The 13,612-nt window shown below is 37.4% G+C and overlaps 1 protein-coding gene across 3 annotated transcripts in view; it reads right to left on the minus strand.

Moving 5' to 3' along the window:
- LOC106059000 (cholecystokinin receptor type A-like) overlaps positions 1-13,612 on the minus strand; it is a 209,728-nt gene that overhangs the window by 114,240 nt on the left and 81,876 nt on the right. For 2 of the 3 annotated variants that reach the window (XM_056037633.1, XM_056037631.1), the window contains exons 2-3: positions 8,176-8,359; positions 4,455-5,939 (exon numbers count right to left, since the gene is read on the minus strand). In XM_056037633.1, the coding sequence (XP_055893608.1) occupies positions 4,455-4,875 (421 nt within the window). In that variant the 5' untranslated portion in view covers positions 4,876-5,939; positions 8,176-8,359. The remainder of the gene's footprint in view (positions 1-4,454; positions 5,940-8,175; positions 8,360-13,612) is intronic. The other variant, XM_056037632.1, reaches the window with a different exon arrangement.

Consider the following 13,612-nt stretch of genomic DNA (forward strand, 5'->3'; position numbering starts at 1 on the left):
TTGACATAAATTCAATTTTTTATGAAAACATTGGCGAACGAATGTAGATCTATGTAAAAATGCTTTAGAAAAAGAAATTTGAATGTTAATTTGATAAATTTTGAAATGAATGGACTATAATTAATATGTTCATGTGTTTAATTACTATCTTTGCGAAGAGAAGTATCATCTTAGAGTGGAATTATAGTGTTAGACCTAGGAATAGAGAGATGTGTAACATTTCGCGTAATATCTAATGAAATAATGTACGTCAGGAATTCTAAATTCGCAGATATAAGGAACAAATTTATGTAAAAATGTTTTTGAAACACAAAATTGAAGGTTAATTTTATTAAATAATGAAATCAATAGACTATATTTTGTATTTTCGTGTATCAAAGTAAAAAATCTGCACAAAGTGTAGTTTCTAAAATTAGATCTAGATCTAGATCCTTTCGATCTTTTTATGTAAATTTAGTAAACTTAGAATAGATCAATGAAGTTATAATGCTTTCATAGAATTGGTCAACTATTTTTTTTGAGGCTCTGAAGATTGTTTTAGGGCTACAATACATATACTACGGTCTAAGTTAGTACCCAAGGAACATTTATGCCAAGTTTTATCAAGATTGGTCAAGCGGTTTTGATTTCTATTCGTAACATACATACACACATACATACGCCTTACTTTCTACATATATATATATATATATATATATATATATATATATATATATATATATATATATATATATTGTTATAAACCTGGTGGTGGCACAGATGGGGGTAGTGGTGTGGGTGTAGTCAGCCGACGCAAATCGCCCCAGGTCAGCGCTAGACGAGCGGTCAACCGTGACGAGTTACGACTGTCAGCCGAGACGAGTGTCAACACGGCGGTTCGGGAAGGATCGACGGCGGTCCGGGAAGGATCGGCGTCGTGAACAGAGCTCAGGAGCGTCACGAGAGTTGTAGTCATCTGACCACCTAGAAACGTCGAGCGGCGTTCTGTCCGGTTCGAGAAGGCCAGTAGGGACCCTATATAAGAGCGGAGGTGTCGCAGTCAAGACGGTTCACGGCAGGGATTCAGAGCCCGGTTCACTACAGTCCGGTCGACTACAGCACAGTTCAGCGGTTTGGTTCTGTACGGAGCATTACGACGGTTCAGTGCGGAGTACTGTCAAGTACAGTTGAGACGGCTGGCGTCTTGATCTTGGTCTGCGATCGAGTCCGACACAACGAGCCTAGTGTGTGAAGTCAGTCCTGAACTGTTGAACCCAGTGCAAGCCCGGAACGAGACGGAGAGGCCAGTGCAAGAGTTGATACGGCGGAACGGTGTTATTGGAGAGATATTTGTACAGTGTACGTGTTGCCAATTGTACAGTATTGGCTGTTATTTATTCAACTATTAAAGTGTTGCGTTACTTTGGAACCCCTAAGTTGTCAAGTTCTTTAAGTTGGTGGTGTAAGGTGCAGTTTGTAGATAGCCTGGATAGTGAGATTCGTAACAATATATTCCCGGCCATTTCATCCACAGTCTCTTCAGCCCCGGTCTGTTCATCCCCGGATATTTCTTTCCCTGGACATCTCATGCTCTGATCCAACAAATGTATAGACTCTATATATGCTCGTTCTATAAGCATGGACATGACATGCTCTGATCCAACAAATGTATAGACTCTATATATGCTCGTTCTATAAGCATGGACATGTCATGCTCTGATCCAACAAATGTACAGACTCTATATATGCTCGTTCTTTAAGCATGGACATGACATGCTCTGATCCAACAAATGTATAGACTCTATATATGCTCGTTCTATAAGCATGGACATCCCATGCTCTGATCCAACAAATGTATAGACTCTATATATGCTCGTTCTATAAGCATGGACATGTCATGTTCTGATCCAACAAATGTATAGACTCTATATATACTCGTTCTATAAGCATGCTCTTTGGTTTATGGTTTCTAGAGGAGAAGGGAGACAATGGATCCAAGAGATCAAACTACTACTCCCCCTCCTCTTCTCATGATCTCTAAATATTATTATACTTAACCAGCTGAATTTATTACATAGGGGGAGTGGTGGCTGTGTAGTTAGGCACTTGGCTTCCCACCCTGGGTCTTGGGTTCGAATCTTGGTGAAGACTGGGATTTTGAATTTCGCGATTTATTAAGGGCGCCCCTGCGTCCACCCAACTTTATTGGGTACACTACTTTCTTTGGGGAAAGAAAAGGCAGTTGGTCGTTGTGCTGGCCACACGATATCCTGCACGTCAACCTTGGCCAAAGAAACATAGGACCTTAACATAATCTGCCCATAGACCGCGAGGTCTGAAAGGGGAACTTTACGAGGTGGATTTATAGATAGGAGAGAGAGAGAGAGATGGAAGGGAAGTGAAATATTGTAAGAGATGGTTACACAAAAATTAAAGAGTATTCACAAAATATTTACACAAACTAGCTTGCTACCACTCGCCCTTTTTTTTTTTCTGTTGTCGCCTTTGATTCATTTGGGGCAGACAATTCTGTTGTTATGTTGTTCTACAAAAGCTCACGCGCAGTTTTCCCCCTTAGCAGATTCTTATTGTGATACCAGTGACGGATTGAAGTGTGACATGTATAGATGTCTGGATCTTTAGATAAGTATTGTTGAGGCAAATGGAAGAGGAAAACAAAGTCATAGATAAACTGTTGTGTTTGTATAGCGAGTCTTTTGTGTGACATTTATTCTCATTGTTCAATGAAAAAAAAAGCATCTACTAACATAAACACAAAGAGTGAATTAGGTTCTGTCAGGTCACGTGTTCTATTTATTTTATAATTGACTTGATCACATACGAGACTTTAAAATCCAACATATGTGACAGTGGTACAATCAGAAGACATGCCCCAACTTCAATAGGCTGGCTATGTCATCCTTATGTCTGGTCATCAGCTGTCCTATGAGAAGCACTGCCAGAGAAGAAGAGCTTTCTCAATGGGACTCACTTGATAGAAATATAGTCTCAAAAGTTCCATCCACAATACGGAACTCATAAATACAGAATGCTATCAATGTCTGTATTTTAAGCTATGAGACAGGGAAAAGACACCAGCAAAGAAAAATACATAAGCAAAAAAAAAAACCAACAAAAAAAAAAACTTTGAGCACATCAGGCAGTACTGTAACTGACCCAACCTACTCGCAGTGAGATGGGTGCAATCGGCTTCACGGACATCTGGGAATTTAAAGAGAACGAGATTGTACTCATCTGCTTCCACGAAAGGAGCTTATCTATTATATGCTTATATTATATTATGTATACATTAGTAGTTTAAGCTTGTATATGTGAAAATAATCACATGATATTGACGCTAAGTTACTAAATCATTGTGACATCAAGCAAATAATATACAATTATCATAAAATGTTCTACTATACAGGTAGTCAATAGACAGAAGGAGTAAAAAAAGAAAAAAAATAAGCTAAGCGAAAGTTATATCAAGAGAAACATCAAAAATAAAAAAAAAAGCTTATACGAATTGTAATTGTATCAATTAGTTTTGATCAGTCATGGAATTAAATTTGTAATAGATCTAGACCAACAATAAATCTGTGCAATAAGAAATAGTTTGACCAATTGTTTTCGTTTAGCGCTATTACATACTTTTAGCTTTCTCACTACGCTAAGATCCTATCACTTGTCTCACTACGCTATGATCCTATCACTTGTCTCACTGCGCTATGATCCTTTCACTTGTCTCACTACGCTATGATCCTATTACTTGTCTCTCTACGCTATGATCCTATTACTTGTCTCACTACGCTATGTTCCTATTACTTGTCTCACTACGCTATGATCTTATCACTTGTCACACTACGCTAAGATCCTATCACTTGTCTCACTACGCTATGATCCTATTACTTGTCTCAATAGGCTATGATCCTATTACTTGTCTCAATAGGCTATGATCCTATTACTTGTCTCACTACGCTATGATCCTATTACTTGTCTCAATAGGCTATGATCCTATCCCTTGTCTGGACCAGTCCGGAAGATGGGGGAGGGAAAGGGTTATCTGGTTGAATTTTACCGTAATAGATTTTTAAAAGCTTTTATAAAAAAAAATAGGAGGGAACCACCAGAATTCGAACTCAGGGCTCAAGCTTCATCAAGACGACATACTAACCACTCTGCGAGTGAGACGCTTAAAAGGTATTAAGCAAAGAATACTATAACTATCTTGTCACTAGTTTATTATATGTAATCACTATAATGTTTGATGTTACGAAATAAATATTGCCTCAATACGATAACCTATGAGATAGATGATTGTGTTTAGCCCATTACTGAAATGGGGCCTAAGTCTACAGAGTGTGCTGTAAAAGCAATTAATTAGAAAACCAAAGTGGGAGACTTTTGTTTTGTTTTGTTTTTAATTAGAAAAAAAAATGATTGAATGAAGAATGAAATAAAAAAAAAAAGATTACCTTGAACGTAACGTAATGCGAAACAGACGACAGATCCGAAAATAAACTTCTGCATTAGCATTGGTATCAAGGTGAAGGGCATGCAGAACAAGGCCAAAAGTAGGTCACTGAATGCCAGGTTCAAGAGGTACATGTTTGTTATGGTCCTCATTTTCTTGTGTCGGACCAGAGTCAGGATGACCAGGACGTTACCCACGACGGACAGGAGAAAGATGACCAGGTAAGGTATGATGATGAAGTAGCTGACGCGGCTGCCTTGCATCCTGCTCATGCATTCCTTCAGAAAACTCTCTCTGCTACTGTTGAGGGCGCCAGTATCGTTGTACATTTGCTCACAGTGGTCAAGCAGTGGACTTGACTGGACGATGTTGTGGAAAGTTCGATTGCTATAGTCAGGCACAAAATACTGCTGTTGGACCATGGCTCAATGTGGAGTCAAAATGGGAGATACTATAAAAATTTTGCTCTTCTGAACTGCCCTTTTTATTTTAAAGATAAAGCAGTTACAAAGTTCTTCTACAGCAAATTTGAAAATGCATTTGAGATTGTCACGAATTTGTATTCAATGCCAATAAGATGACTGCTTCCAACTAAATACAGACAGTTATTTTATTGTACTAGCCAAACAGCTAAGAAATATAATTTTGCACTGCTGAAAAGTGAACACATTTATTGCATACTATACCTTTAAAAATACAAAGATAATAAACACATCTTATATTCTATACACCGGATACACCAATTAGCTAGCTACGTACAGTTTCCCGCCATAGATGATAATCTCCATCTACGTTGAAATGATAAGCATAATAAGTGAAGAAGATTGTACAGATTGACATTTTATCATCTTATAGAAACACGTTTATATGCTGTCAGACATTTCAAAGTGATGTCAAATGTTCCAGTTCATCACTGATTGTACTATTACACAGTCCATGGCGGAATTCAGGTCTATCAGTTTATTTACAGTGACCACATCCTTTACGTAGCGGCCACACTTTTGGAGACGATACAGAAACAAGATTGTGAAATGAATAGAGTAGTACTGTCAAGGAAAGTTTGTTCCTTAGCTTGGCTAATAGTTAATCCAGACTGTGTTAGTTTTTGCTTTGACACATTAGAGTTTAAATGTTTGTTACAAAATGTTAAAAGCCACTTTTCAGCTGAAACATCATAGAATACGGAATATTGTGTGTTTTTCAAGCAAAAGCTACAACGACCGAAACACTAGCACTATGACAAGCATGTCACAAGCGAAACATTGCATGCAAAAACCAGATCAGTCTGTGCGGCGAGTGAGTCTTATGAGACAGGCCAGACTGTGACAGCTGCATCTATGTGACAGGTCTGACTTTGACAGGTCCGTCTATAGACAAGTGACTCCATATGACTAGTCAAACTTGAGCAGGCCGATCAGTGTGCTATTGCGCCATGATTTCAGTTACTTGCTCTTGTCTCACAACTTTTGACTTTAATTCATCTTGCCTGAAAAGAATTACAGATTAAATTTAATCTTCAATATTTTAGGTTTTAAATTTCAGGGTGAAGTAGAGCATTTATCGATAAATGTACAATATTACAAGGCCAAGGTCAACTGGAGATCGACAAATTCAGTGACCTCCAACATGACCTGGCAGCAATAGGATTTCAGACACAAGTTTTACAGGTCGCGTCTCGCTCGATGTGATCACCACTGGGGGGGGGGGGGGGGGTACAAAAAGAAGCCGAAAGAAAATTCCCGCCAAACGCGCTTAAGGATGTCCCAATCCACTGTATTGATAGCAGCTTATTTGATCGTTCGCGTCATTGATCGCCCCCCCCCCCACACACACACACCTTCGTTACGTAGATATAATAAAACGGAAACTCAAAACAGTGAACATTGATACTGACCATTGGGAAGACATAGCCTTAGACCGCACTAGATGGAGAGAGACGGTGACCAAAAAAGCTATGGACAGTGAAGATACATGGGCCTCGGCTCTGTAAGAAAAGCGTGCCATACGAAAGCCACCTTGACCTGCGATATGTGTGGACGGGCGTGTCTTTCCGAAATAGGGCTCCACAGCCACATGAGAAAGTGTGCGAGGTGAACCGAGGTTGCTCTACGCCTGAAGGAGGTCAACATGTCATTGATATCTACTGGCCAAGGGGGAACAAAATCATTGTCTTTAACTCTCCCCCCCCCCCTCAAATGAAAAAAGTCGCACACAGTGAGGTTTGGAAACCAAGCCCAGGATGCAATGTGTTGTGATTGTTGTGAACTCCTTACTAGGATTATACTTGACACAGAACGTACTAATACTTCTTTCAATAACTCAAGAGACGCCAGAGATGAATTAACAACAAAAATATAACTTTAATAAAAGTAATCAGGGTATTTGCCGCTGAAGATAACACATCAAACTTTAGCTAAATGAATATACACATAATTATAAACTGACTTCTATATTACTCATATCGTACCGCTAGGCTCCATAACTCAGGCCTCTAACAACAATAACAAAACTCAAGGGCCGTCACCCCATTTTACCTAGTCAACCAATGAAATAATAAATAAAATAAATAAACATAGAAATCCTCACATCTTACAACCAAGGTTCTATAAAGTGTTGTCCACAATGGTGTATACCAGTGATGCCCAACCTAATTCGACCAGTGGGCCAATTTAATTTCCAACACTCGTGTCGCGGGCCACATGACCGAAAAGGTAAAAAAAAATGAACTAAACAAAATGAAATTGACTTTACACTAATTTTATGAGAAACCCATGGATGTAGTACTTACATTAATTAATGGGATATTGGAATGTTGTTGTTTTTCATGTGTCGGAAAATGGGTTCATTTGTCTACTTCAAATGTGAGCAACATTTTAACAAGTCTTATCACCCACTCATTTTCTTGTCTCTTTGTGTTAAATATTCCCACCAATGCCGCCATATTTGTTTCATAATGTTGTTCATATATGTTTTTGTGTTTAAACAGCCACACGTTCTTTATAATACAAATATGTTGGCTTATTATCATGTTCCACAAAAAGTAAAGATCCGTTCACTTTTCCTGGTACATTTTCCATTGAAGTGTTCAATGTTGTGGTACCAATGCACTAGAAAAAAATGAGGGCCCTAACGTAGGTACAGCTTCATTTTTCAACCCTTGTTTTTTTTTTTGGGGGGGGGGGGGAGGGGGGATTTTTCTAAACTTTGAATTGACGTTTCTGCGGGCCGGATAGAACCACTTCGCGGGGCCAAATTTTTTTGGCCCGCGGGCCGTACTTTGGGCATCACTGATGTATACAAACACAATCACCACACAATGTCTTGGGCATTTCTACAACCAATCTACCGGCGAGGTACAGTTTCTTTCAGGCAAGTTCGTAGTGTTGGTGGTGGTCCCACTGATTACTGTTAAAGCCTGTATTCAAAACTACTGTTCAACCTTTTAAAACCTTTTTTTTTCGATGACTAAGTTTTTCACTAGACGATTACATAACAAAACATTGGTTAGTTCGTCTCCCTGGGGTTATTTTCTGGTCCCTCGACAGCTTTGAAGTTTGTCAGTATTGGTGTCTATAGTTACATTGCCCCCTTGGCGCTATCGAGTATGGACAGAACACTCATTGTGTGTGTATGATTACAAATCAAAGTAACATATCCACATCCAATTGTAATCGATTCTTTTTTTTATATTTTGAAATTCAACATCCCAAACACATACTTACCAAGCCCGAGTGTTGGGATTAGGTCTACAGTCTGTTAATGTTAGAGTGGGACCACGCCAGGAGATGAAGTTACCACATATTGTTTTTTTTTTCTGTTTGTCTGTCTTGTTTTTATTTGCTGGACTCTCCAATTTGACGACTCGGTCAACGGGCCAGATCTAGACATGAGAAGGACCCCATCGATCTGAAAGACACAAACATGGTCTTGCTTTAGTACTGCGTGTGTGGTGGGTGGGTGTGGGCGTGGTGTGAGAGTACTATAAGTTCTTTGAGTCAGGTCTGATTTGAAAAGTGATAGAAAAAACAACAACATTTGTCAGAGACGTGAGAAGTGGGCAGAAGTGAGTACTAGTACAGAGTGTGAGTATTAGAAGAGAAGGTGCATGACGCGTAGGACGTAATCATCTTCTTTTTTTAAAGTAACGTCTGAATTATATAAGCTAAGGTGATTGGAAGAGAAGGTGATTGGAAGAGAAGGTGATTGGAAGAGAAGGTGATTGGAAGAGAAGGTGATTGGAAAGGAAGGTGATTGGAACAGAATGTGTTTGGAAGAGAAGGTGTTTGGAAGAGAAGGTGTTTGTTAGAAGAGGAAAGGTGATTTTTTTTTAAATTTATGTCTATTTTTGTAACTGATCCTCACTACTTCTCCCACTTCCCATGGACTATCAATTACAAACAGTTTGCCTGTCATTGCAAAACTAAAGCCTATAACAACTAAGACATTGACAAGCTCGAAATAGCAGCAGTTCAATTTACTGAAAACAAAAAAGCACATTTTTATTTGCAATTTCGAGCCAATATGTTTTCTAAAGCCGACGATTAAATGTCTAAAATAATTTTCTAAAATTTCTTTTCGCTTTAAAAGTCCTTATGAATATGGTCATGGTCAGCAACTTTCGTTCTAATTGGTACATTTATTTCTACATAGATCTATGATATAGTATATATAAGTCTATGATCTAGATCTTATTCTTATTTAGATCTAGATGAGTGTCAGAGTTAAATGTAAGGGATTATCTTTACATCAGCCTGATATCAACTATGTTTTTACACAGAACACTAGACATCTGTATGAAAGCATGTGTGTGTATGGAGAAAATTTGCTAGTTTAAAATGTAAAGACTGTAGTTGATGATAATGTGTAGAACAATTTATAATAAGAAAATCGAGATCTACAAGTAGGCCTCTATTCTAAATTAAAAAAATAAAATTCCAAAAATTGTCAGAGTGAATATAAATATAATATTGTGTTCAAAGTGTTTGTGTTTGTGTTTTTTGTTTGGGGCGTGGGTGGAGGAGGAATACTGTAAAAATATTGGTTATTAAATAAAAACAACAACAACATTTACTGTTGGTGTCGTGGACTCAAGTCGAAAAGGTTGAGAACCGCTGTGACCTAACTCATTTCATTGAAGGCTCTTACATTCAAATGTTCCGTAGGCGAAATTATCTCTAGGGTAATTATAAACACAGAGATATAGATCACAAGCATTCTATACTCCTGTAAGCTTGTGCTATAAGTTTTTATCTTCCATATGATAATTTGCTAAAACTTTTCCCCCAAAAAATGAATCTTAAAAAACACATAAATAAGCGAACAGCTAATCAAAGAATCGATGTTAAAACAATTAATTGTAATTAATATGATCTTTTGATCAAAAGTCCAAGAGGTTTATCAAAACTTTAAATTAATTTTTTTTAATTTTGTAAACAGGGACGATTTTTTTTTTTGGTTGATTTTTGTTTTCTGGTTTGTTTGTTTTTTCCTTTTTTTTAAACACCAAAATCTGTGGCATATAAACTTATTGTAATAATTATATAATGAGATTTTATTTTGATGTACTTAAATCAAGTGACGTTTTAAGAATCATTAAATGTCCTAAAGAGCTCGCAGTTTGGCGGTAAGGCACTCAATAAATCTTATTTAGCTAGGTCAACTTCTCCCGGCTGTCCCCCACTAGTTACCAAATCTTTACATCAGGTTTACGGCCACCGTATTCCGTAAGATTTGAAAAGATTTGAAATAACTTCCAAATTTGAAACTAAATCTAACAGAGTTGCACTAGTCCCATAGTAATTTCATACTTCAGTGTCCCTTCTGCAGATGTAAAGTCAACGCAGCAATGCGTGGTACGAGTTTTATTCGCGACATTATTCCTGAATGTGAAGTCTTTATTAAAAAGAGAGATTTTTTTTTAATAAACTAAAAAACACTAAGGGTTACATTTAAATCTCTGCGATAGTACCCTAGTTGGTGTGTTTGGTTGCTGGCCATGTTTTTATATGTTTTCTCTTTGAAGTCACATGAAAACTAAAAAACATCTATTCATCTATTTATGTTCCAGGACACAACAGAGAGTACGGCTCTGATCCATCTGATGAGTGTACACACAAATATCGTTACAAAGTTACACATCTTTCTTATTGTACATGTTAGAAAAAGACAACTCTCTTCTGCTACTCTTCTACTTGTCTGAAGAAAGATGTGAACCGCCTCACCCCCACTTTCTCCATGAAAGAGCAAAACAACGTAATATTTCACCTGTAATGACCAGGAACACAAGACAGCCACTAGAGGGCTATCCCAGTAGAAAGATTAAAATGTACCCCATCTTTCTTTTTAGTTCAGAAAAACAAAACTATATTTCAACAAGTTTTTTTTTCTTCACTAAATAAATTGCTGGTCTACAGCAGCGTCTCTCTAACTCTGGGACACAAATTTCTGTCAAAGGTGAATGTTAATTTTTCAAAGGCTAACAAAAAAATAACAACAACTGAATTTTCATTGTTTGAATATTAAGCAAATAAAATAATATTATTACTAATGTCTAACAAAATTAAAATATCTGAAGTGATACGTCGTTAATCTTTAAATAATATTTTAAAATGTCTGCAGTTTTTGGAGCGGCTTCAGCGACACTCTCGACTTAAAACGTTTTAAATAAGACATTTCAAAATGTCTTCGCTAACGAGATTCTTCTCGAGTTTCTTGTGTCGGAATGGTTACAATTCTCCGGAGTGGTTGAAATGGTTATGTTAACGACTTTTAAGTGACCAAAAAAAAAACGTTTCATGGCATGACGTACTACTTCATTGGAGATGTCTTACATCCATCAAAAACATACAAACGCTATAGTTACCTGGAATTTCCCTTACACTATTAGGTTGGCCAATGCTCTTTTTCTTTATTAGACCTAATTTTACCTATGATTTTCAGCGGCCCCCGAAAGGGGAAAAGACGCTATTAGTTTTGTGTGGAATATCTGTCCGTCTGTCCCTGCGTCCCGTTAAGATCTCGTAAACTAGAAAAGATAGTGAAAATCCGACATCATAATATTTTAAAACATTCGGAGTGCTGGTGCAACTGCTACTTTTTTCTTTTCTGAAACCGAAAAATCTTATTTTTAAATCACTTTTAAAAGTAGTTTTTCATTTTAAAAAACACACCACTTTTTCAACTATTCACTATTACTAGTAACAAACACGGGAAGCTCTTTCGTAGGGGAGAAAATAATTTACCACATTTTTAACACATTTACGCAAACAAACTGTCTTAGATTTTTTGTCAAAAAATAATTTTATTGCGTTTGTATTGCTATACCAACTACTACATTTACACACAAAAAAAAATCTTTTTTTAAGAGAAAAAATCTATTTAGTATGCATGTAAGTTGGACATAATTTAAAACAACAATTAATAAATAGTTTTTCATATTATCGCGTGAACTGCACTGCTGAACTATAAAAGACCACAACGATACAACACTGAACTAAAGGAATTTTTGTTTTCTTCTCAGACATTTTCTTTGATAGAATTTCATTCTGATGTTCTTTCTGAAAATAATGAAACCTGCCTTTTTACCTGCCTGGGTGGACCACTTTGGGGGCCGATTTTGAGTTTGTGTCGCCACACAAACTGTCTTTGTAACCTTCTTTTTTATTAGCCAAGCTAAAAAAAAAAAGAAGACAAAAATACACCTACTTAACACAACTGTCATCCCAACAGCAATTATGCATGCGAAGTCATCTGCCAAAAATAATAAACACTCACTACGTAAATTAAGATTCTAAACTAAATTTAACACAAACACAACCACCAACCAACTTTACTTTTTTATACCAGTTACGGCCAGACTTAGGGGCGTCCGAAAAAATCCCATAGTTTAAATCCCCGAGGAATGCGAAACATCTCGTGTGGTATGCGCTCTGATCTGTCATCTCAATAGTCTGGGTTTGAAACCTACCCCCCGTCAGACTCCGCTTTCCAGACGTAGGTGTTGGGCAATGTGTAATGGTTACTAATACTGAAGGAACATCCAAAGCAGGTTAAACTAATCCAAAACAAATAAATAAAACTATAATTTAAATAATATATATATATACATATTATTAAGATGAATACGGAATATAAAAATGTCCACGTTCCCCTTTACGACTTAACTCCCTTGAGTATTTGACCTTCCCCCCTTCATCACGTAAGTATAACAGTTCCCATCACAACAGTTTCCACCACAAAATTCCCCCCCCCCCCCCACAACATTGGTGGTCCATGAAGTTGGGACACGAAGCAAAAAAAAATTTCTCATGTCTATTCCACTAACGATCGAGCCCTGAGACCAAGTCGAGATCCCGAAATGAGACACTCCTTTTGTCACTATGTGGTCAACCTTTGGCTGAGTGGAAGCACTCATTCTAGACTTAGTTGTCCTCTCTAGATCATCTCTTCTCCACCCCCACCCACCCCCTTTCTCCCCAGACAAATTTCCTTGAACAACCCCGCCTCTTACCATCCAGAGTGGCTCTCTCCCAGAACTCTTGCCACGAAACTATGATGGATGACCTATATGTTTGAGACGTTATTAGAGGTAGTAATCAGCTTGCGTATATAGTTATGGCTGACCTTAGATGTAGATGGTTATTCTACAGATACTGACAAGATGTTTTCAAATTACACGAGGCTAAAAAAGAAAATCACTGTTGATGGTTTAAGTCCTTGAAGGAGGGGGGGGGAGTACGTCAACTCATTTTTTTAACTTTTTTTTTTTTTTTTGCTATGGTACATTTTTTGTCCAGTTAAAGATTCAATTAGGCAAACGTGTTGTTAAGTGGGGTACAGTGGGGTGTTTGACAGAATAAAGGAGGAGTAATAATTATTTAATTTATATGTATTATTGTTTATTCGGCTGTCAGAGAAAAGAAAGAGAGAGAGAGAGAGAGAAATATAAATGCAAAGATAAATAGAGAGATGGGGAGTATAAATAATCAGAAGGCAGAAGAAAATACAAAGAAAAAGAGAGGGGGAGGGATTAAAGAATCAACGAACATTGACACTACACAAGGTCAGCTATTCGATGCGTGGCCTCACTATCTGGCCATCTCCTCTCTCTCTAGGGCCCTATCCTATAACCTAGTGTTTTATTCTACTCTCTATCTAAAG

The sequence above is a fragment of the Biomphalaria glabrata genome, chromosome 8 (assembly GCF_947242115.1).
Source record: "Biomphalaria glabrata chromosome 8, xgBioGlab47.1, whole genome shotgun sequence".
Lineage (NCBI taxonomy): Eukaryota > Metazoa > Mollusca > Gastropoda > Planorbidae > Biomphalaria > Biomphalaria glabrata.